Genomic DNA, 25718 nt, shown 5'->3' with positions numbered 1-25718 from the left:
TTACTGATGATATGTCACTGATTTTCTTGCATGGTAATAAGGGAGAAAGCTCACTGATTTGAATGGCTCATTTTAATAAGATGACTGGGTGTCCCAGCAGTCTCCTATAATGATTTTAGTTTAAAAAGGAGGAAGAAATGTTTTCCCTTGGAAAAGTTCCTTTAAGAAGCAGTAAGACAAATTATGGAAACTTTGTGTGTGTGTGTTATGTGTAAAACCACTCCTTATCCCAAAATGGGGAAATACACTTTACTTTTACTTGAACAAATAATATGAAAATCATCATATAAGCTACTGTTAACCTTTTTATCTCGAATGTAGTTCAAACTATTTAAATGGCTTTGGTCTTCATGTGGGAATGGAAATTAGCTCTTGGCATAGCTTGCTCTAATTGAAATCAGTTTGTGGTTTTTAAGTTCCTTCCCTGCTTGACAGATGATATCATTTCCTATGCTTTTTGTAATCCCCTCTGTTTTTCTAAGATTGTATAAAGCTAAGTTAAACTACACATTTTAAAGTAACTATACACCTTTTTCTGACCTACTTAGGACATTGTCCAAAAATCTTCACCAGATATTCACTCTGTATTTGCAGACAATTTTACTTTTCATTGAGGAATGTAAGTACATTTTTGTTGCCTGAAGTACTGAAGTACATCCAAAGTAGAACAAAGATGTATCATAACTATTAGACACATAAGAAATGTAAGATACAGTTTTTACTTTTATAATTGAAGAATTAAGAGTACCAGTGTTTTAAATGCTAGATTGTTTTAAATCCTCTCTCCAATTGCATGTTTAACTTCTGTTCTGTGGATTCATATTGCTATAGAAGGCAATACAGTTAAAATTATTATTTCTACTTGAAAATAAAAATAAAATTCCATTCACATACTTCTGAACTGTAAAAGGCCAAATGATGCTTAAGGGCTTTGTGCAACAGGAAAAATTCAGTGGTTGGCATGGCACCTGTTAGCAACAGGCTCTGGCGGGACATGCAATTTCTATTTTTCAGTCCTGAGCATTTCAGAGAGCGTGGTGTAGGTATCCAGTGCTCCATCACAATCATCTACTGAAATGCTGATCTGACCATAATCCTATCTGGGGAGGAGCCTTTCATGTGGTTCCTGTTAAGAGAGAAACCATTTCCCGGCTGCTTACTGGAGTGCTGGCCCCGGTTCACAGCTGTGTCGGACAGCAGGACCTTTAAGGAGGACTTCACTTTGTCGGGAGGCCTACCTACTTGTCTATGCCTGATGAAGAGCCTGACATACTTTAAGTTGTCCCTAACGTCTGGTTAAAATATATATTTGTCTTTATTACTAGAAAAATGCAGCACAGACTTTTATGCTTTACTGGCATGGGACTTAAGCTGCATGTTAGTCATTATAAATGGTGGGGCTGCGGCTGAGGAGAGAGTGCTGCTGCTCCCCTGCCTCTGCTCCCTGCAGGGGAAGCTTGTTGGCGCTGGGGAAATGCTGTGTGAGCTCCACGGCCCCCAAGCACAGCAGCCGGCAGCAGCTTTACCTGGAGATGGGGTGAGCCCACAGATAGCATACAGAGAGAAATCACTCTGTTATTTTTCCTTTTCATGCAAGAAGTCCTACCTGGGCAGATCAGCTTCCGATATTGCATGTGTTGGCAGAACCGGGATGTCTTCAGGAGCTTCCTTATGCTTCCCTTTAATACTTCCCTCCCCCGTTGCCCAGATGATAAGACTCTCTTTCTTCTTGGTGGTATCTGCCAAAAGTTTAGTACTTTTCCCTTATTGATGGCCTTTTCTCGTCATTGCAAACTAGGAGACAAATTCTGTGGATTTATGCTTATATGAAATGCTTTTGACTTCAGTGAATAAGGGTGGTATCAAATTCTTGCACCATGTCCTATATTCCTTAGGAACTGTAAATCAGTATTGTTTTCTCTACTGCCATTTTAAGTGTCTGTCCTAAAATATGCATCCTTGGTTTCTAATACTGGTTTCTAGTTAATAGAATCAATCCTAAAAAAAAAAAAAAATAAAAAAATAAAAAAAAAAATCCCCTAGCAGACTGTCAAGTGTTTCTGAGTGGTTTGATTTAACGGAAGAAAATCTTTTTTTCCTTTCAAGTACAACACTGTAACATCCGGTGCATGAATGGAGGTAGCTGCAGTGATGACCATTGCCTCTGTCAGAAGGGATATACAGGAACACACTGTGGACAGCGTAAGTACACTTTTATTAATGTAGATACTGTGTACAATTAAGTAATTCTGGGATATGTGGATTGGGCACCCTTTAGCACTAAATTTCAACTGATGTTGAGCTTGTTTTTGATCAGGTACAGTGGAATTTTACAGGAAAACACATGACTTTGTAATGAATGCTGAGTGAACTCTTTCTGATCAGGACTGTTAAAATAAACATCATGTGGATTCATAATAATTGAATATAACTTGATCCTGTAGTTCTCACACTGCCATAATTCTCATTGACCTCCAGGGCTTTCCACTCACTAGAGCAATAGGCCATACATTCAGAATTTACATGGGATTCAGTTTTCATCATATAGAAAAAATTAAGCTTTTTAATACAAAGCCTTGTTTTAATTTCAGGGGTTTGCTTCAGACTTAGCTAGTATGCTTTAGGAATTTTTCTCATTTTGATGTTGTCTTATTAGAGTTGATCAACATATTTTTGATTTCCTCAATCAATCCTGAGCCAACAGCATTCCTGGATCTGCTGCTTGAAATCTCTCCCAGACTGACTCTGGTGGTCTCTTGCTCTTCGTGGCTGGAATGCTGTGAAGAAACTCAAATAAGGATGTAGACACTGCTTTTAACCAAGGCTGTCATGTTGCTATCTAGTGAACTATTGGTCTGACAGAGAAAATGTGTTTAGCTCATTTAATGAAAACCTTTTGTGCTCTGTCAAAATCAATGACACACTTTACATGAACTTCAGTGGGACCAGGAATTTACCCTAATAATCTGAAAGAGGATCACATGGTGAAAGGATTAAGAATTGTGTTTCTGCCTTCTCTGTGAAATATCAAGTGAATAAAAGAGGATAAATGGAAACCTTTCTACTGAAGTGAATGTGAAATGGAACAAAGAATAACATTACTCAATGAGCATCAAATTGTATTTAAAAGCCCCTTTTTCGTATGAATGTTATATTTCCTGATTATTTTTGAGAGCAACTGCTGTTGGAGTTTGAGGAAAATTGGGTTCTGAATCTAGTGACGGCATCATACAGGGGAAGAATATCTTGGATTAACTTAGTCAAAATAGATATTGATTGAATTTTGCTATCCTAGTTGATAGCATGAATTATTTAACATCAGCAAACAGCCTTTTAATACTGGATTGTTTTTCTATTATGGTAGAGGAACAAATACATTTTAAAATTTGCTTCTGAATAGGGAAAAATGTTGAGGATTTAGAGATTAAATTTATTCTGCACCTTCTATCTGCAATCTCTACTATTTCAGTGTTTCTTTGTTAAAAATTTGAAAGAGATGTTATTTTGAAGTTATGGAATTGTCTAGCCATCCCAAAGAGAAAGGCTCTGAGAGGTCAGAAAAGCTGTGATTGTTACTGTGTTTATATTATGCTCCCTTGAAAAGATGAATTCATGATACTAATGAGGCCAGGAAATAGGAAAAGATTGTAAGTAGATTCTGGAAAATAAAGTATCCTAGCCTGTTATGTTTACCATTTGTACCAGTTTACCTGAGCTGGTCAAATACATACCTTCATGTCTTTCTGGAAATAGCTCAATAAAGATTACTTTTGCCTTCCCTCTGATACAGCTGTCTGTGAAAATGGATGTCTAAATGGAGGGAGATGTGTGGCTCCGAACCGATGTGCTTGCACATATGGCTTTACTGGACCCCAGTGTGAAAGAGGTATGTGCCCTAAAACAGCGGAAAAAAAATTGATGTTCCTACTTGCTTAATAGTAACTTAAAAATACTTAAATAGTAATATGAAATAAAATATTTTATTGCTGTCTACGAATAAGGTAAAATAGAATTAACGTTCTTGTAGAATGCAACATAAGGAAACTTTACTGAAAGGAAACTCCAGTCTAAGAAAATTGTGGAGATATTAGTTATGGAATAACACAAATTAAAATGGTAACAGCTTTCCTAAATGGCATTTTTAACGAGAAAGAAAACTTTAGCATCGATTTAAAAACAAACATTCAGTCTTACCTTCTTTTGTGATTTTTATATATCACAAGCATTGATTGGTATGATTTTAATGGTTAGTTCTTCAGTTCATGGTAGGTTTACCAAGTGTCATTTTCTTTTCCTGGGGCAAAAATCCCCATTTATTTAACAGTAGGGTTGTTGAGCCATTACCTATTCTAATCAATAGTTGAATTGGTTGGATTTGGTTTTGTTAGTCTCAAGACTGAAAATAAATTTTAAGTAGCATTTTTAGCAATATGTGAGCTTCATAAGGATAGAGGCCAAGATGAAACACACATGCAACTGATTAAGGCCTTCCTTTTGTTTACTTTTTTGCTATGAAAACACTCCAATGGAAGAGGTGGCAAATAAAAAATATTGATAAGTGTTTTTACTCAAACTTAAGTCATCAGAAATATGCTTATTTGCGTATCCATAGTGATAATCACAGCTGTTTCCAGATGAAAACACAGCTATACCAACTGTCTTATCTGGTATATGAATTTTTTTCAGGGCTATTAAATCAATTTAATGGTTCATTTGAGAGAAATATAGTGAACAATGTTTAGGTATGATCCTTCTGTTGAATTTTGTAATATTAAAAATAAAACATTCTCATTTGTTAGAGCTATCAATTGATCTGTTTAGTTGGAAATCAGTACACACTACTCATACAATAGGTTGCCTTACATATCTATGAACCTGGGACAGAATAGACATTAATAACCTGATTTGGGGCTTGCATGTAGGGGATGTGCTTAGAACATGAAATTTCTGTCAGTGAGTGTGTCAGATGATCACCGCTGTCGGTGCTGCACCTGGAGGAATGGTTGGCTTCTTTGTATGGGCAGCGTAGGTGGGTGATGCAGAACAACAAATCTTAGGGGACCAAAGCTATTCATTCTGTGCTAGAGCAGACGGTAGGATGAAGCAGGTATTTCCTGCACTCCCTACAGCAGATAAAATTGCTGTGTTGGCACTGTGTGAAGTCTTGCCAGTTGTCCACTCAGATGTTGTAAAAGTAGTTCAAACTGATGGTCAAGTTTTTCTGAAGATTGAAAAGTAGCTCTGTTCTGAAACTTGGGATCTCACTGCTGGAGAGGAGTAAGAGGAATGGAAAATTAGGTTAAAAATCCCAAGTTTGAAGAGAATAAAGGCTTTATAGGTAAAGAATGTACTGAATATTACTGCAAAGGCTTTGAATTTCAAGCAATGACTGCTTGTTCTCCATGGATGAAGGTTTTGAGCCTTCAGTCCAGTCAGGAGGTATAAAGTGCAAGTTCAGAAGAAAATTGTTCAATGCTGCTTTTATGTTGCCTGATCTGGGACCAGTTTGACTCCACCTCATTACGGCAAGTTTCAAGGCTGAAGCCTGTTAACAGCTTCAGTCCTGTCCCTCAGGGCTCCTGCCTTGTGTCGGGTGGAGTGAGAAACTGGTGACACAGAGCCATTTGAGCCAAATCATGCTGTCATGAAATCCCATGCATGTTACTGAGCACAATTGAAGTGGAAATCTGTAACTTATATGCCTCATCCACAGGCAGTTTTTACTTAGAACATGTGTTTGATTCTATAGTTATCAATAAAAGAGAAAACAGACATTAATGAGCTGTAGTATTTCTGGCTAATGCTTACTGCAGTATTGAGGCCAAATGATAGTCATATCTTACTAGAAAACCTCTGAAATTTGGCTTCTTTCACAGAGATTTCCTGCAGCCTCTCTACCTAGCTGAGCTAATATGTTTCCCTCCCCTAAAAAGGGTGTGGTGGTTTTTGGTCCCAGAATCACATTATGCCATCAGAAAAACTTTTTCTGAAGATAACTTTTCAAGTATAAACTAATGTTGGTCTTAGTCAGAATAACTTGCATTGTTCACCACATGCACCTGTGTGGTCATTAGGGAGTTGTCTGGCTGCGTATGATTTTACACATCTGTCAGCTAAGTAAGAGGTCCATATTTTGAATCTAGCTTTGGAAAGTTATGTCGATTTGTGACACTCCCTGGTGGGCTTCTGATGCATATGTGGATGGATGTTATCCAGTAAATTGACAAGATTCATGCCTTGTAGAGTAAAACTGTGTCTTTATTAGAAAGAAAAAAAAGGGAGGGTGGGAAAAACCAAACCAAAGCATCTCTATGCGTGGAGGGGTGGGAAAAAGGAAATTACTCAGGAGAAATAATCTCTTAAACTATCCCATTTCTGGGGGAAGCAGGAGAGGCAGATTGTTTTGAAAACACCATTTCTGGATATAAATGTAATGTGAAGTGATACGGTTTTGTGGCATGCACATTATCCATCTGTTTGGCTGTGGTTTGACTTCTAGGTTATGCCATGCCATAAGCTAACAGTGATGTAAGTAATTTACTGCTGCATATCACGCAGTGCTTTTCTCTACAAGCATCAACTAATAGTAACAGTCACAGAGTGTTTGTGGCACGTATGTCACAGACCAAATAATATTCCAGCCTTTGCTGCATATGTCGTAGCTTAGAACTGTCTTGAATAAAACAATGTTAAGGCAACCAAATTCATGGGGATTATTCCAATAATCTGATACGGAAAACAATTAAGATGTTGCAGGTGGTTGTAGCCAAGTTAGAGCCACTTTCTTACATCCAGAGGCAAGTTGTGTAGTTCTGTGTCTACTACTTTAAGTAGTTTTTCCATACATTTGGTCCATATTTGTAATACAAATTAGCCTGATTGGTATTCCCTCAGTAAATGCTGACCGTATGATTGTTAATGAAGATCTACAAGACTTCTGTGTAGGTCGATAGCTTCAAATACATGCACAATGAAAGGGCTTTATCTGGTGAAAGATCTGCTGCTTTCACAGTGCAGCAAACTCCATCAAATTTGTGTACTCAAAAATGAGTATTTTTATGTATTTATTCTGTCATTCTTTGAGAGGGTGGCAGCTGGCCTTGGACAGTTTTGGCACACAAATTGCTTTTTGTATGTCTTAGAAGTGTTAATGATGGTATAAAACAAGATAAACATGAGCAAAAGGATTTTTTAGATTAATGATTATCAGTGGAGTTCCTCTTCATGTTCTGGGAGTGTGTACCATGTCACTGGTGAGATACACTTCATTACACCTGGATTGATAACTGTAGCATGGTCAAAAGTGGTACACATGTATCATTAGCTCCTAAGCTGTTGTGTATGGTGTTCGGCACCTTTCCAGAGCGGGGGAAGCCTCCTGGGCATACTGTCAAGTATATGCAGGTGTATCATAAGTACAACAGACCTGGCTTTTCTGTGGGATAATGTTCATCAGAAAGGTGAACTTGACATAAGCTGAACAGTAAAAGTGTAGTGGAGTTGGAAATGCTTTCTACAGCAATTTAAGACACATTTAAAATACATAGTCCAGAAAGGAAAATATTTCATGGATATTGGCTCAGTTAAAATTTGAACTTCAAGGATTCCTTCTGGAAGGTGCTGAGTTCTCTGGCTGCGATTCAGTGATGGGCTTTGACATGCATTTAAATTCAAACCTGAGATGTCAGTATGCCTAAAATTACGCAAGTGCTTAAGGGCCTTGCTGGATTTTGGCCCAAGCTTTCATAGTCAGTTAAGATCTGAGAGGTGCACTCAGCTTTTAGCATATCATTTAGGCATATTCTTAATGAAAAGAAATCACAGGTAACAGAAAATGAAGATGCAAGCAAAGCAAAATTTCTTCTGCTGGTTAAAAACTGGATGCCATCTTTACGCCATTCAACTTTTAATGCTGAATAACTTCAGTGAATTATAGATTCTGCAGTTCCTTTTAGAGTCGCTGAAGAGATTGAGAGCAGAGACTTAGCTTATGTTCCCCTGACGATGATTCAGAACATCGACAGCTCTTTTTATTGTCTGTAAAAGAGCCTAGGGGATTTAGCTGGCTATGTGAGATGCCCACGTTTGGGTCATGTGAAAACATCCCTATGTCATGCACTTTATGAAAGTCCAGAGGAAAAAGTGATGTTGGAAGCTTAGAGAGATCAGACATCCCTATCAGAAGTGGTAGAACTGTGTCCTCCAAACTTGTGCGTAACAGCTTTCTTGACTCTTTGAATCTGTTTCTCTTTGGACATTTGGATGATTATACTTTAAGAGGGTGAATTCTATATAATATAAAATTGTACATTCTTGTTATCCTTGTATTGCAAAAATGCAGTGAAATATGCTTTTCTTTTTCTATCTGGATCCATTTAGAGGAACACAGTGGAAGCTTAGAATGTGTTACAGCCCTGTTTGTTTATTTGAATGCTTGTGACAACATCAGGGGCTCAATCCTGCTGCATTTTGGAGTTTTGCCACTTGCTTTGCATAGGAGCAGAATTGGGCCTGATGTCGTTCCAATATTAAAAACGTACCACGTGTGTTTTGTTTTTTTCTGGACTCAGAATATGAGCAAATGATTACTTTTTCTTCAAACAGAGTCGTTTCTGTACTGCTCTCTTCATGGCAGGAATTTTTGCATAATTTTTAATTATATTTGGCCATTATTAGAAGTTCCCAGAATTAATGCCATATGTAAAAATATCTTTCCCAGAGCCTCTCTATGAAAGTGCAGCCGCTGAAAGTGGTCGAGAGTAGTGTAGTGCTGTGTATATTTTTTTTCTTTCTAAATATTACAACGGGTAGAATGTTTTCACAAAGAAGACACTGCACCCCTTAGTGTGCCCCGTCTCTGGTATTTAGTCTAAATGGAAAGTAAATAACAAAGTGTAGATAGCAGTAAAAGTATGTTCCCAAAGCCTTATGTTGCATTTAAAGTAGTATTGCAGCATATGGTAGCTGGCAAACATTTGAATAAACTTGATTTCTGTAGCTGTCTTCCAAGAAACACATCTGTTGACATAGACATGTAGTTTCTGCAGCCCTGTAACATGAATGCATGTACAGTATTATAGCAGCAAACTAAAGGATGGCTAAGCTTGAAGGCCTGGAATAAGGATTCTTGCACACCATTTTCCCCCTGAAAAATTATGAAAAATGGCTTCAGGCTGAAGATAAATATATTCAGTCACAGAGTGACATTTTACTGTCTTTAAAATAAATTTAATACATGTTGCCACCCTTGATGTCTTTCATTTTTAAAACAAAAATTCAATATTAGTGTCTTGGTTTATCTTTTCTATAAAAGAGGTTGAGACAAATGGGTGAGGAGTTTTTTAATTTTTAAAATGGAAGCTGCAGCTTAATGGTGGAAAAGTCAGCCTCTGCAGAATAACTATGTGTGATTTAAGATGGTTTATAATACTTAGCAATATAATCAATAGATCTCTGGGTCAGAGCTCAGTACTAAGCTCAGTCTGTTATTTAATGCCAAAAAGCATTTTCAGGATCTTGTGTATGTGAAGGCTTTTATCCATTGTTCTGCTCCTTGCAAACATACCCTCTAACCGGTCCTATGTTCCTTGCTCTATGCTTTGTGCATCTCAAAATATCACATAGCAGTTTTAAAATGTTTCTTCAGATATATGCGTAAAGCTTAATCAAGATCCATAAATGATTCGGTACATATGGGCTTAGGTCTTTTGTGAGATGTGAGGCCTCCAACTTTTGTACATGAAGGTGAACATTTACATTTTGTTCCAAATGGAGTTTTGATTTCAGTCAAATCCAAAGTTTTCATTCAACTATTTGGCAGCCCTTTCTGTATGTCCATGCCTTCTTGATTGGCTGCTAAGGGCACTGAGCTTTAGATGTGCAGTAAGGTATTATTTAGACTTGGTTTTGTTTTGATTTGATTTTAGTTGTAGCAGCGGAGATGCATACAAATTTAATCACAAATTGAGGCGCCCATATTTTGGTATAAATAACAATACAAATATTTTAATGAAATAGCTGCATTGTTGTAATCTATAAGAATTGATTCTTGCATGTAGGACATTGAAGGCACTCATGTGAGAATCACTGAGATCGTTCTCCTGGTACTGCACACAGCTTTGTTGTTGAACCTGATGTCTACCTCCAGGTGTGCTGGCAGCCTGTGGCACATGTTTGCTATGCAAGAAATTCAGTTCTGCTTTCATTGCAGACAGGGGCTGGACCTTGCACTGGCTTTCCTTGCGCATCGTACTTGAGATCTGCCTTGTAGTGTCTTAAGAAATGAAGAGTGGAGGCCTGGGCTTTCATCAAGAGGTTTTGTTGAAGTTATATACACAGAGATGTCTATGTTTGTTTGGTTATGGGACGTTATATTAATACAGATATGACTTTTATATACACAGTGTAGGCAGTTGAAAGATATAACTTCCCTGAATGGCATGCACTGCCAGATCTGTGTTCTGTGGCGCTCCAGGGAGATCTGGGAAGAATCTGTCTGATGTGTTGTATCACAAGAGTCAGATTTTTTTGTGTGCAGAAAGATTGAGTCAGCTTTTATTGATTTTGGTTGTCATTGCAGCACGGTATTGCATTTGATGCCTTCAGAATGAGTGTCTTCAAGCTGTTCTTGCTCTCTTAGTACCATTGTAACATGCCTATTTTTCTAATTTCAGCCATCTCCCAGTTCCTGGGTTACTACAAAACTTGTAGAACATAAAATAGCTGAGCACAACTAATTTCTCATGGAGCTTTCCATAGAAAAGGTGCTTTTGAAATGGTGACTCCTGGAGTTGAACATGATACAGAGAATGAGTAAATGCAGCTGAGAACTTATCTAACAGTGCCCACTTAGCCATTTATGGAGAAAATTGTTCCTTCTTCTCTGGGCTGCAATATATTTTGATATAAGAAAGCACAGCTACCTGAAATCCCTTCATTTGTTACAGTGAAAACAAATGTTTTCCTTGTGAATCAGCCGGAAATGTTATATTAATATTTTCCTTTCATACCTTTTTTCTTATTGAGCTGAAAATTTTTGTTACAATTGCAACAGAAAAAATCAAATATCAGCATGTATGACGCCTCAGTCAAGTATGTGTTACGGACTTCATTTTTTCTTTGTTTGTTTGTTTTTTAAAGTGATCTAAAACTTTCATGATGGTGAGTTCTAACAAAGAAAAGAGAACCTCTTTTAAAACATCATACGTCATACCTAATGCAAGGATAAACTGACAAGGGCATTTCCAAGTAAAACAATTCTTTTATGTAGGTCAGCTGCAAAATGCTAATGAAAATGCATCTTAAGCAGAGGTGCTCAAAATGATCAGTGCAACTGTTTGGTCACATGTAAGTTTCCTTGCAACATATTTGTAACAGAGTTGATGAAATCTCTGTAAAATTTAAAACTTTTCTAAAGTAAACTGTTACATTTAGAAAGATATCTCATATCCTATCTCAGCATAAAAGTTGCAAAAAATTGTGGGGAACAACTACCTAAGAGCAGCTGTAAGGACAGTCGCATTCACACTTCCAATTGCCCTTGAGAAGTTCACGAATAATGACTGAGTGGGTTTTATTTTTTTTTTTTTTCGGTGACAGCTTGTACGGTTTGGCACTCCAGAGAAACCCTGTAGGAAAAGAAAAGAGGCCTAAATAAGGTCTGAAAAGAAAGGAGCCCTAGGAGAAATACCACTCTCCAGATTCTGCTCTGCTGTAAAACAGAGCCTAGCTTTGCACTCCTTATCCAGAAGAAACTCCTTTTGGATAAAGGTGGAATTTCCTCATGTAAAGAAACCAAGATTCAGTATTTCTCTTTGTAGGAAGATGTGCAAAGGCTAGGGATAAGTAATTAAAAAATAGCATGAAAGTTATTAAAAGTGCATGTGTGTGTGTACACTCATATATACACATACGGTTTTATATTTTAAGAAAAGAAATATGAAACCTTGTAAGCACCTAGTTTTTGATTTTGATCTTATACATTTACAATGTGACTATTGCAGGTATTACCCAGGCTAAACTAGCACAGGTAGGTTAATGTAACTGCAGTCTGTTGTGCCATAGTCTTATTTTTTTTCGTGGTGGTGTAATTCGGGTTACAGGTCCCATTCTGAAGGGGTGGTCTGCACTGTTTTCCTTGATCCTGAATGTTTAACTTAGCGTGTGACTGTTTTTAAAAAGCGTTTGCCTCAAGTAAGCCTGGCTTACCAAATGATCTTCGTCATGTTTTATAATGGCCCTGTCCTCATCATTTATGTTTTTTGTGAAGTTTACCCAGTGATCACCAGGAGTTTCAGTACTGTCCCCATTTCCTCCTTACTCCTTGGGATGAATGGTCTGCTGTGACCCTCTAATGCTTTTTCTTCCAACACAGAGGTGCTGACAGTCATAGGGAAACAGGAGCTTAGCAGAAATCTGTATGCTTGCAGTTCTTGCCTCCTTGGGGAAGTGGTAGCTGGTGGCTGATGCTTTCATCCTGCACCACTACACACAGCATGGGACAAAGCCCCTGCTCCACTGTGCTGAAGCAGAAGGGTCCTTGCTGGCATTGCAGCAGTGCTAATAGATTCAGTGGTATTTTATTAGACTTACCATTTTCTTTCTTGTTGCTGTATACACACCAATCTCTTAGTGCTCTTTGGTCTCAAGATTAAGCCATCAGTTTTTGCCGTAAGTCCTTTTACATTGGTCCCACTCCTTACAATGGCTCCATTGAATCTATTGATAGATGAGTTTTCAGCGAGGCTGGGGAAATCAGTTTATCTCCAGCAAAAACAGACAGCACACTAAAATGCACACCTACTATTTAGCGGAGTGACTCCTACCTATCAAAGAATGTATTTACATTTTTTTAAAAATAGAGCTGTAAGAATTACATGGGAGAGAGGATAATTTCTAAGAGTATTTCAGCTGACAGGATTTCTTATGGTGGAAGGGACCTCTTGAGATCCTATAGTCCAACTTCCCTGCTCAAGCAGGATCAGCTAGAGCAGGTTGCCCAGGACTGTGTCCAGCCACCTTCTGGAAAATGTGTTAAAATATATGTTAGTCTGTGATTTGTAACACCTCCGACTGTATCATTCAGACCCACCAGCCATTTAAGGAAGATCCAGTGCTAACATTGTCAAAGCATGCATAATCCTGGATGTTTTGCGTTTTTTCTTACTTATGTGTTCTAGTATCCAGAGGGTGTTTGTCCTGTGGCAGCAATTGATGGAGTGCTGTGAAATGAAAGCACATGTTATGCTGATAATTTCTAATGTACTTGCCTAATAAAATTCTAAAAATGGAACAGTTAGTTTAAAAATACAAAATAAGCTGACAAAATTACAGTGGTTCATGGGGTGTGGGATAGGGAATGGTTTTAACTCCTAGTAACACTAGTAACTACAGACACACTGTCAGGGGAATTTTCCTATTTGCACTTGGCACTGGCTGTACTTACCTGCTTGTCACTTAAAACAGAAAGATGGGGAGACCCATTAGGTACTTGACTGATAATTTCACCTGATTTAGGAGGATACTGGGTCCCTCAGTGATGGGAGATTTTAGGATCTCAAAAGCTCCTATGTCTACTGAAGTTTCTGAGAACTACAGCAAGAAACAAAGCAGTAAACATGCAGTGGAAAGAGCATGCTGTGCACTTTCTTCAAAGTGTGGTTAAGATGGATCTTAAAGTGAGACACCTTGAGCTGCTTCTTCAAGGGCCATTGGACTAGTCTCTGTGCTGGAATAATATGTCCAGACGTCTTAGTTCAGTTGAGCACTACAGTGACAGAATACTACTTGAGCTTGAAATGTTTATAAGAGGTAATAGTAAAACCAGCGAGCAATGAATTATAATTGTCCTGCTGGGATATGATGAAAGCCTTTATGAGACTCTCCATGTCCCGGTGGGACAGTATGGGTGGTAAGTTGGAGAGATTCATAAAATGGTAGTATGACAGCTTTACAGGCGGATTAATACAGGCTTCAAAAGAAACCACAGGGTCAAAAATTACTTCCAGGCTGCAGGCTTTAAAGGCAAAAAGATCTACCATTGAGATGGGCAGTTAAAAAAGAGGTGATACATAGCTGTGAAAAGAGAGTCAATGTTAGATTACTTGGACTCCAATAACCTTCAAGGTAAGATATAATTTAATGATGCAGATACTACGTCTGGAATTGAATTGCACCACACGATGTGAATTATTCCAGTTACTTGATTCTTGAGGTGAAGAGTAGAGTAATAAGGGGACAATTTGTGAGCTTTTGGAGGGATTGAAATAAGGAGAGGGTAATGTTTTAATACACTGGAATCGGGTAGACTTATAGGGGCTCACAAAGAAAAAGCAAGAGAAGCAGGTGAGGGGGGAAGATAGGTGAGAAGAAGATGGCAGAGGGGATCTAGCCAAATAGTTTTCACACGTCTCAGGAAGAGAGCATTGAAGGCAGGTTGAGAAGTTTAGACTGCTGCTTGGGCAGGGGAAACCCAGCGGAGATGTGCATTCCATTCATCTGAATGGCTCTTCTAGTAAAAACATTGCTAGACACAAGCACAGTCCAGGAATGGCAAATGATGAATGACTTAGCAAGCTATCTTGCTGGGTATTTAATCTGTGTGGTTATCTAAATAATTTGAAATGCTTCTCTTGGCCTGAGCCAGGCTGGGCAAAATGAAGTGCCATGCATTAAACCTTGTGCTATTTCAGCTCTCAGGTCCCAGCAGGAACCCAAGATATGGCTCCATGAAAGGTGATACTATATTAAACTAACAGTACAAGTTGTATCAAACTCAGTTCCAAATTCAATACAAAAAGTCGTGTTTTTAGAAGGCATTTTAAGTCTAGCACTAGCACTTCAGTCACTTGCTGATGTCAGTACAAAAAAAATGCTTTGTACAGCTGCTGACTGCAAGGAAGATGAGAGGTTAAATTGGGTTAGCGGAAATCAAAGACATGCAGTGGAAGAAGTATTGGTATCAGAATGTTTATGGAATTTGTCATTAAATAACAGAAGTGTTTAAATTGGAGGGCCAATTTAAAGCATTCTTTTTTATAATTTTTTTCCCCGATTTATGTGAAATTGAAATTATTTACAAAGGTGTAAAAGGAAACACTAATTTCTTCCCCTCTTAAAAAAAAAAAAAGTAAAGATTATGGCAAATCCATCTTAGTCTCTTACTGTTAAAGCCTTCTTGAGCTAGGGCCTGAGCCACCAATGTGTATTAGAATAATTCTGCTATTCTTACTACAGTTGATTACAGTGCTCTGTTATAAAGGGTGGAGGCACTTGGTTGTTCTCCAAAGAAAGTGAGTAATAATTGACCTAATGTACAGAGCACATGAATAACATATTCTTTTGGTAAGAAATTTATGTTTTACAGGGTGTGCTAGAGTTCACATCCCTTTTTCACATCTTCCAAAAGATTTTAAAATACTCAGCTGCTCTATTAAATTTCTAATTCAACAAATACTCAAATACAAAGTATGCATTAGATAAAGCTCTTGAGTTGAATCCAAACATTGAAAAATCTTTTAATCTGCCTTGAAAACAGCTGTTTAGAATTTTGAATAGAAATAACAACTTCCTTCAGCCTATGTTGTTGATGTCCGCTTTAGTGTCAAGCTGGGAGGAATTTCTCTTTGTTACTCTGATGCAAAGTCTTGCTGCTGTTGCAATGATTTGACAATCCCCAAAACATGCCAGGAGTGGTATCCTGGTCCTGTTTGAAGTAAATGGTAACACTTCCTTTGAATTCAATATAATGGAGGAGAGACTTACTCAGAAGACTTGAGATAGTTTTGACACTTCAGTTGTAGTTGTCTGGAGTGCAGCACCAGGAGCTCTTTCTGACATCTCCCACTACTGAGAGAGTGCCACTGTTCTTCATGTTTTTCTGCTGAACGAATTCTTGATATGAGAATTGTGTTTTTTGGTGTCTGAAATAATTTAAACAAATTAGATGGGTTTTGTGCATATGCACATGCAACTTCTATTCCTTGTTCATAAATACTTGGGTAATCTTATAAAATGTTATGTAGTGACTCTGCATTAAATACTACAAATGAAATTTCTAGGCAACTGCCCATGCATCCAAGGAAATACCAAAAGAGTTCAAGATGGCTAACATTACAATAAACATCAAAAGCAGTAATGATTTGCCACTTACTGTAAACTATTGCCAAAACCCTGCAGGGAATGGCTTACATTTATTCTACAACTCTTCGTTTTGCTGTGTCCCGAGGGTAGATTATACATGCATTTCACACACACACACACACACACGTGCATATCGGTTGTATATTCAAACACTTGGGCAGTATTTTAAACTCAGAGGTAGAAGTCTTATATTATTCAGAGAAATGAAGCCTGGATGAAACTTCTCAGTAACTGTGAAAGTGATCCAAAACCTACTCATGTCAAAGAAAGGGATGCCCAAAGACTTGGGTGGGCTTTGAATCGGGAGTCAGAGTTGACATGATCAGATCTTGTCAGCCAGGTTTCAAGCAATTAGCTCTGTGCTGTGTTACCACAGAATACTATCAATCAGTGATTTTGGATAAAAGTAAGAAGTGCTTAAAGGCGTAAGCCACAAATATGAACGTGTTTTAGCAAAGAAGACTCTGTTATCTGTGGCTGTAGGGTATAGAAAATACCATTATATGGAATGGTATTTATTTAACAGCAATTTGGGATTTCAAGATGATGAATAAGAAATATTCTAGTAGCGTAAACAGCAAACAAAATACATACAACCTCTTTCAGTTTTATAATAGTGTGCTTTTTCTTTTGGACTTATGTGCTGCATGCACAATCTTTCATGTGATACTCTCATTTCTAAAGTGTTTCCTGAATGCAAGTGTGTTAATGTACATGGGTTAACACATAGAGAAGTTTGTATATGTGTCCTCCAATAGCCTCTGATGAAGTGTAAGTAGCCCTTTTAAATCCAAAAGAGATCTTTGCATTCATTTTAGTTGGATTTAGGTTATGCTCAAATTTGAGCAGATGTGGAAGAGTTTTGGGTCTTCCTTTTTCCATGAGATGGTGTCTTTGTGGTTGTTTTTTGGTTGGTTTTTTATTGTTGTTGTTGTTGTTTTGGTTTTATTTGGTTTGGGATTTTTTTTTTTTTTTAAAGTAGTCAGTATTGTGTGTGGTTTGCAGCGGTGTGATATTGATGCAGAGGTGCAGATGGAGTACCCAGGATGCCAGTGACTCTCTACACCTCTTTCGAAGCAGAATGAGATTGCAGGCAGGCAGCAGGCCTGCTGCCCTACGGAGGGGCAGCCTGATGCTCACATGAAAAATAAGCAAGATCACTTTTGTGAACAGGGCTTTTAATCAGCTGTTTAAAAGTTGCTGATCCACTTTCAAGTTCCTAATTAAATGAAATGGGGAAGGAAAGAGATCAGCATGCTGCCAGGCAAGAGTCCTAATCCAGTGGTTATCTTGTTTCAAACATGTGGGCTAAATTACATTATCTTTATAGTTTAGGCTTATACTATATTCACACACTAATAAAAAGTTCGTATGTAAGGGCAGTTTAACCACTGCAAGCTTATTTTATTTTATAAGACTAAACTATCTGATGCTTTAAAAACATTTTTCTAATGTGAATGTTATTTATCACAAGTGTAGTTGAAACCTGAAGCTTAATTATTAAAATAGATGTTCAGGCACTTTCCTGACAAGAATGATGTGGATAAAAGACTATTTCCAAGAGAAATCTTACTTACCTCTGATAACCAGGAGGAAGTTTTCTCTTCCACTGAAGTGTCTTAAATTATGAGGTTTCTACTGCTTATGGGAATTTTTTTAATGCCACCTAGAAGTTCTCCCACAGTGCTGGTTTACAAGCAGCTGAAACTTTAGACACCACTCAGAACAGTCTGTTGTTCCACTAACATTGCTGGGAGTGATGCACATGTGTATTGGTGACCACCTAGATTCCTAAATGTACCCGTTCTATTAAAAATTAAAAGAAAATATTTCCTATATTTTTAAGTACAAGTTTAAATTGGCACTGTAATTGCTAAACCTTGCAGCTTAGACAGATGCCAGAGCTCCCACAGAGGAACTGCATTATGCCGTACTCTATACGCTTACCCCTCTTAACTCTTTGCTGCTCCCCAGCAGTAAACGGGAGCTCCCTCCTGCTTCCCTTCCTCTCTCTCCTCTTTAAGAACCAGTTGCGGGAACCCCAAGGTGCTGCCTGTCATGTACCATTCTCTTGCACTCAGTCCCAAGCAGAGGTCGACTTTTAATACCTAAAGTATCCTCTGTCTCAGATGTGAATCTGCTTTTGGCTTGAGGGGGCTAGGGATGTTGAAATGGATTACTAGCTTCCTAATGGCTTAATACTTCATTCAAAGCCCAGTGAAGTTAAAAGGAAAAAGATACTCAAGGGATTCAGTGGTGTGGATCGGATCCTGTATTCAGAAGGGTAAAGTAAGCACTGAGACACTGCTCACACATGGATTACCTCACTTCTGTTCTTTCTGTGAGTCCTGATTTCTTGACAGGGCCACCTCTTAACCTCAGTGCCTGCTTCATATGATGCTGAGTTACAGCAGGAAGACTTGGGGAGATAAAAATGAAAAGGATGCACTTAACCGTCTGGTGACTGTGAAATGGAGCTTTTTCTTCTCAGAAATAATTTAAATCTATATCTTTTACTGCTTGTTTATTTTCTTTTTTTGAAAGATTAATTTTAAATCTAAAGATGGGAACACGCTTAGGCCTTGCCATGGTTTTTTCTGCTCCAATCAATTGTTCTTATTTCACTGCAAAAAATATTTCAGAAGACACCACAAGTATTTACTATCTGTTAGAAATCCATTAGCTACAGTTTTAAATTTTTCCTTATTCAATACACTTAATTTTATTTATTTGAGATGGATAGGTAGGAACTGCGTAATTTAACAGATAAGCAGTATGTTGTGAGTGCTGGATTAGGCCGTTCTTCATGTGGCTTGTTAACCCCTTTTTTAATCTCATATCCTCATTTATCACTGGCCTGGTGTTTTGTTTTTCCTGATTTAGAATTATGACATTGAACTATACAAATAATATCGGGGTACATAATTTGTACCTTATCAGCTTGAAAATATCGAAGAAGAAAAAGAATATGGAAATCAACTCTACAGATGGGAGGAAAATGCCTTTTGGGAAAATGCATGGTTAATATCTGCAATTTGTGTAATCATTGTTTGTTTATTCATATTTGGTCACCCAGTGATAATAGCGGATAATATTTCAGAGTGCATAGCCAGGTCGGATACTGTGGTCTACTGTGTCAGTGAGATGCTCGTCACATTGCTGGGACATTCTCGGGCATCTTTTTGCTCCTTGGAGCATGAAGGTGAGCGCTGCTAATGCCCGTTCCCCCCCTGCAAAGCGTGGTGCTTGCTGCAGGTCACCCAGCTGCTGGGTGGAGCTGGGACTGCTCCCATTCTACTCGATATGTGGATTCCTCTCCTGGATGGCTTTGCCTGGCTGGCTGCTCTCTACTAGTTGGCTCTCTGGACCTCCTTTTTAACTAGTTAGTTGGCTGGCCTGTCCTGGCAAACCTCCCTCTCCTGGTTGGCTGGTGAAGCTCTCGGGCTGGCCAGCCTTTTCCTTCCCTTCCCCTTCCTTTTCTCCCCTTCTCACACATGGTGTCTGCTGGCTCCCACTGTTTATCTCTCCGTGTCTCTGTGCCTCCCACTCATTTGTTAGGTTTGCTTTGATCCATCCTGTCTTTGCTGCCTTCCTGTTTTTCTTCCCTCTGCTCTTTTGCTGTTTTGCTTCTTTGTATCCTTGTTTCCTTCACACTTGTTCCCTGAAGGCTTTCTGCTCTGGCTTTCCCCTACCTACAGGCAGCATGCATCTTTTCCAGAGCTTGCTGTCTCACTCTTGTCCGTTCATCTGATCTAGCAACCACATTATTTGAAACAGTTACTAACAGAACACCAATTAGTGTTATAGGTTGGAGAAATGGTTATGTTTATCACTTTTTATTTCCTGTAGGCATTTGCATAAGTTCCTTTATAAATCTAGTCTGTGCTTATGTAGAAATGCCTGTGATAAAATCCCAACTGAAGCGCTTTGTTGTGTTTCTGTGTCATCTTTCCCATAATTGTGGATTATCAAGTATCTGTGTATTCTCTATAACTCACTGTCATGTCCCTTAGGACTCTTAAAAATGTCACAACTCACTGTTTTAATCCAGACATTGCAATTATAACTATAGTCTCACAAACACTTCATTATGTTAGCGTGGAATAAGTACTTTTGGGTGATCACAATGATGGGAAAGGAAGTGCAGAGAAAATTCCTGGCAGTTGAAAATTTGCTGGTGAAGACCCTGTCAGAGAAGGCATAAAATTCTGTGGCCATTCTTCTCCTGCTTGTTTCAATCGTTGTTCCAGAGTCTTTATTCAGACACAGTTCCTGCTGATGCTAATTGAAGTTTTGTCTGAGTTAGGACTAGAGAAGCAGATTTTTGTTGTTAGATGCTATAGCGTACCTCATGTCATCTGTGGTTAAAACCCCTGTAAATATCTATACTTATTGTCCCTGTTTGCTTCAAACATATTTTCTAAGCACTTATTTTACTCTTTCTCTCCACATGGCCAATGTTGTCATTCTCCCTAATTATGGGGTACCTAATATCATAAATCACTCTAAATACTGATTAACAAGTCAGTCCCTAATGTAACTACACAACCTTGTCAACTAGAAAATACTCTCATCCCCCTGTATGTGTTTTCTCCTTTCATGACAGAAATATGAATCCCACGTGAGAGGACATTGTTCCCATGTAGCAGCACATTCCCTTCAAGTGAATATCATCTGTCCTTCTCTTCTAAGATTTTAAAAGTTCTTGGATTGCTTTTTACACATGTGTATCCAGTATAGATATATTTCTGCAAAAAAAATAGTTCATAGCATCTATTGAGTTGGAAAATTAATTAGACGACCTAATTGATTGTGCATGAGTTCCTCTGTGGAATGTGTTCTGCTGCTATTGCACTCGCTCAGCACAGAAAATCTCAGGAGCTAATTCCTCTGGTCTTTTACTAGAAACTGACGATTAGTTGAACATAAAAAAACCCAACAACCAACAAAAAAACCCCCTTGAAGGATCTTAACACAAAAAATATTACATGAAAGATCTTTTCTTGTTTTATTACAGTAATGCCAAGAGGCCTGAATGCAGCTTGAGGCTCCCTTTATCATTCACAAAACACACAAGTCTGTGTCCCAAAGGCTGTGTAGTCTGAAGAGAAAAAAACCCCAACAGCATCCAGAAGTATTGGCAGCCCCACGTTACATGTGGGGAGCTAATATACAGGGAGATTAAGTCACTTGTGTAAGGATGTACAGGGAGTCTGTAGCAGAGTCTGAAACTGAACCCAGGTCATCTCAGTCCCAGCCAAGTGTCTCAACCACAAGACTATCCCTCCTCTTCAGTATGTCAGTGTAGAAAGTAGGCCAAAAAGCAGTTTCCATCCTTTTATACACAGCATTTTGTAAGGCTATGAAGTATTATGTATTAGACAGGCATCTGGATCAACAGCAGTTTCTGTGGGTACTTTTATCTGTAAACAGAAGCAAAGCCTGTAAGGGCGTTGTAAATTTTACATAAATTATTATTTTATCTATAAATAGCATAGTTAAATCTATAAATACTATACTTAATTTCAAGCATTTTAATGATTTTAAGAATGGAAAATGTATTTAAAGGACTTCTGTGTTCTGTGGCTCTCTAATTTTCATATATTTTAGGTTCTGGTACTACTCGTATATCACGATGCATTAACAGTGATGCATCGCGGCACCAGGCTATGTAGCGTGTTACACCATGCAGTGTAAACTGAGAAAGGGAGGCTCAGGTCGTGTCACAGGCTAATACACCCATGTTACTCAAAGGTTAAGTACTCCTGTGTTGGGAGTTAGTGACGCTTGCAGTTTGCTGACCTAAATCTGAGTGATTCCTATTATGTTGGGTATTTACTTATCTTTTCAAGAATCTCTGTATAGCCAGAGTGTAACAAAACTTCTGCTTTAATCTTTTGTACCCCAAATGGAAGAGAAGAAAAAAAAAAAGTGCAAGTATGTACGGATATATATGCATGTATATCCATCATCTTCCTTCAACTGGGATCTCCCATTTTTGTATGAAATCAGCATTACTGTGTTGAAGTATACAAAGAACAAGCCAGAGCTGTTCATTCCCCTCAATGCCCTAGTTAGCTATTCACAGAAAACTGGTTAATTTGCTGAACCCCTGATTCCTTTCTCCCACATCTCCCAAATAAAAATTACTTATCTGGTTCTCACTGATGTATGTTCTGGAGCACCACTTTTATGAATTCCATTAATTGAAACCATTAATTCCAGATGTTCTGTGCATTTACACAGATAAATTTCAGTGATTGTCATGGCAAAAAAATTAAAAAATGAGCTTTGAAGGACCACTGGGATTTATGTGGCATGAAGGTGAGAGAAATCTTGTTTTTCAACCCAGAATCTCTAAAATAAGTAGTGAGGAATCATCCAAACCTGTATGGTGATCAGTGTAATGGACTGTTCAGTACAAACTACAGTTTCCAAGATTCTCATGCTATTCCCCATGAGCACATAATTAGTAAAATACAATCGGACTGCGTCACTTTTGGTTGAGCCAGTATGGTACAGCTTTTGGAAAGAGGCCTCTGAAGCTGGGTCGATCTCTCTCTTCCTCTCACCTCCCCAACGCTGGCTGTTTTCTACACGTGGGTGTGTGCATGCACAGTCACAGGCAACAGGATTCCCCCACTGAATTGTCATTCTCTCAACAAAGTCAGTGAGTCTAACCCTTCACTTGTAAGTGGGACCTGGACTTCATGCTGAATGTCAATGTCTGGGCACCTACAAAACCAAGAAGTCCTATCTAATAGGGAGGAAACAGAAATCTGTTAGGATTTCAGTCTCAGAGCTTGTATGTTCATGTTCAAGGCACTCAGGCTGGTGACTGTTTCCCAAGTTTTAATGATTTGCCCTAAGTGTGGAGGCAAATGAAATCTTAGGACCTGACATTCCCATCAACAAGTAGAAGAGATGCCAGTTTCCAGTGCTGAGGTAAAAATAGATCTGCAATACCTGTTACACTAAAATAATGTATACCACAGCAAGTGTGATGAATAAGAAAAGGCCAAAGGCATCAGCACAGATGCTATTAAAAAGTTAAGAAATGTTAAACAATATGCTAAGAATGTGGAGTTGCTTGCATTTCGAGTAAAAGCACAAAAAGTTTCTCATGTTTGCCTAGAGTATTCATGGTAATTTAAAGTCTTTTAGAAAGACTTGCAATTTTTCTCAACTAATATCTTAAGTTAAAAAATAAAATAAAATGTGCTCTTCATTAAATTCCTAACAGGAGAGTCAATAAAGACCTTTCTCTCTTCTTGCCTACAGCGTGCAAGTAAGAAGAGAACTTGACCCTAAGTTTGATAATTTTTTGTGGATTCCTATATCCCCCCCCCCCCCCCCCCCCCCCCCCCCCATTTTAAGATACTTAATTAGTTCTGTACTCTCTCACTGCTTGGGAAAATCAGGCTTTTGATGTGGTTTTAACAAAGAGTATTTAATTGACAATTGTCATAAATAGTTTCTATAATCCTTAGATTAAAGATGTGATGGATGCAGAAAGTCCTCAGTCACTTGAGGCCAGTCATTCATTGACTTTGGGGGACATCCACCCATTAGTGCTAAGCAAAGAGAAGACTCCTTCAACCAAGTGGTCAATGAAGACAGGAATGATAGTAGACCTTGAAGAAATAATATGACTTTACTTTTTTAAATTAAATACTAATATGGCTGTTGTTCATTGGCTCTTTCCAATAAATATAGAAATCTAGAAGCTCTGTGAGTATCTTAGATTTTCTGAAGATCGTTCACAGTTGGCAACAGAATAGTTTAATGCTTTAGTAAATATTACAGGAAAGTGTTAAAGAAGAGAGAACCCTAGACTCGCTGAAAACCTGTAAAATCCAAAGGAGACCAGAAGAATAATAACTGAGAGGTAGGGTACATAGTAATGTCTCTAGAATTGTACAAAAAATTAAGAGTAATGAAACACATGAGTGTTAGAATCTCATGTACTTTATATTGGTGGTATAATATATATGTTTAATAAAATTATACTTGCTTAGTTGAAAACACTTGTGAGTCAAGGTTAGATCATTTGCCTTCTTGGAAAGAGATCGTTTCTACTTCTAGCAATAGGTATTGAATACATGAGATAATTCCAGAATTATGGCATGTATTCTGTAACTTTTCAACAGAGATACCATCAGACTTACTCAGAGTTAAGTAGTGCATGTTATTACCGTGTTTATTTTTGGACCACAGTCTTAATGCAAATCCCATATATGTGGTTATGCAAAATGAGCCAGATTCTGGTCATGATTACACTAGTGTATACATAGAGTGATGCCACAGTTTCATTGAGGAAGGAATCTGATCCTGTAACACAGAGGGTTGCATGGTATTTCAATTAAGTAGTTGATGTGTTTCACCGTAGAGTTAGAGGTGAGATATTACTGTCTGAAGCAATTTTTGTACATTATTGACTTAAATTTGTAACACTTTCTGAGATTTTTCGGGGGCTTACTGTGCAATCATGAAATGAAATAACTGTTAAAATATTTCTGTGAAAGTCAAATACTGTATGTTGTCATTGTTTTTCAGATATTTTTTGTGTCTTTTTAGCTGGCTATTTACAACATAAAACTCTGTGTTACAGCCTTACTCAAAAAGAACAGTATTAGTTATTCCAAAGTCTTCAGGCTAGTTAAAAAAAAAAAAAAAATCAGTATTTACATCATATCAATTCTGTTATCACTAAAATCATATCACTAAAAATACATGTGTATGAGAAGTATTGAGAATACAAAAACCTAGGCAAGTGCCTGGCTGAAGAAATTTGGCCAGGGAGCTGTCTGCCCTGTGGAAAAGAGTCTCTATGGGAATACAATCTGCGTGCCCCTTGCTTTCATTCGGTGGAAGTTCTCTACCACCATAATTTCTCAGGAGTGCTGGTCCTTTTGGGTTATGGCAAAGAGGGAGCTTGCTTAGGACAAGCCAGATGATTCCTGGCAGCTGTTATAAAGGAGTAAGAAGAAATTGTTGATTGCTCTAATTACCTTGTTAAAGAGCTGCCAGGACTTTAGAAGTTCTGCATTCTGTTAGGACCACAAAAGTTATTTGTCCATGTGTCATTATGATAATAGATACTTACCAACACCCAAACCATCATTATTACACTTACTGCCTTCCCTTTAAGTGATCCACGACTTCTCACCATTCCTGCTGTATGTTTACTCATTGTATTTCACTTAGCTTGAGCAGTGAAATTGGCTCTCTTCCTCCCTCTCACCTCCCCTTTTTATTTATAACCTGTTTTCAGTTCTGGACTGAGTTTCATTCCAGTGCTCTGCAATTGTATTGTGTTTCATGACACTGCAGAGGAACATTTATATTTTAGGAAAAAAAGGTTATTTCTAATGTATTGTACCACTCCCTCTCCTTTTAAAATGTGAGCGGAATCTCTTTAAATCCTGTGTGTTGCATTATCTGAAAGCATTTTCCCTTTCTTTGGATGTTGGTCTATTTAATATACTGTAAGTCATTAGGATCTATTTTTCTTACAAAGTTTGCACTACTTTGGATAGTCTCAGTTATTTTACAGGCAGTGTCTTCTGGAGCCAAAG

The 25718-nt window shown here is 38.1% G+C and overlaps 1 protein-coding gene across 3 annotated transcripts in view; it reads left to right on the top strand.

Moving 5' to 3' along the window:
- The window catches only part of FBN1 (fibrillin 1), a 158986-nt gene that overhangs the window by 20747 nt on the left and 112521 nt on the right, over positions 1-25718 (top strand). For all 3 annotated transcript variants that reach the window (XM_050903660.1, XM_050903659.1, XM_050903658.1), the window contains exons 4-5: positions 2107-2202; positions 3791-3886. In XM_050903660.1, coding sequence (XP_050759617.1) covers positions 2107-2202; positions 3791-3886 — 192 coding nt within the window. The remainder of the gene's footprint in view (positions 1-2106; positions 2203-3790; positions 3887-25718) is intronic.

This window comes from Gymnogyps californianus, chromosome 11 (assembly GCF_018139145.2).
Source record: "Gymnogyps californianus isolate 813 chromosome 11, ASM1813914v2, whole genome shotgun sequence".
In the NCBI taxonomy this organism is placed as follows: Eukaryota; Metazoa; Chordata; class Aves; order Accipitriformes; family Cathartidae; genus Gymnogyps; species Gymnogyps californianus.
The sequence above is the reverse complement of the archived record's forward strand: the minus strand, read 5'-3'. Positions and strand labels throughout refer to the sequence as shown.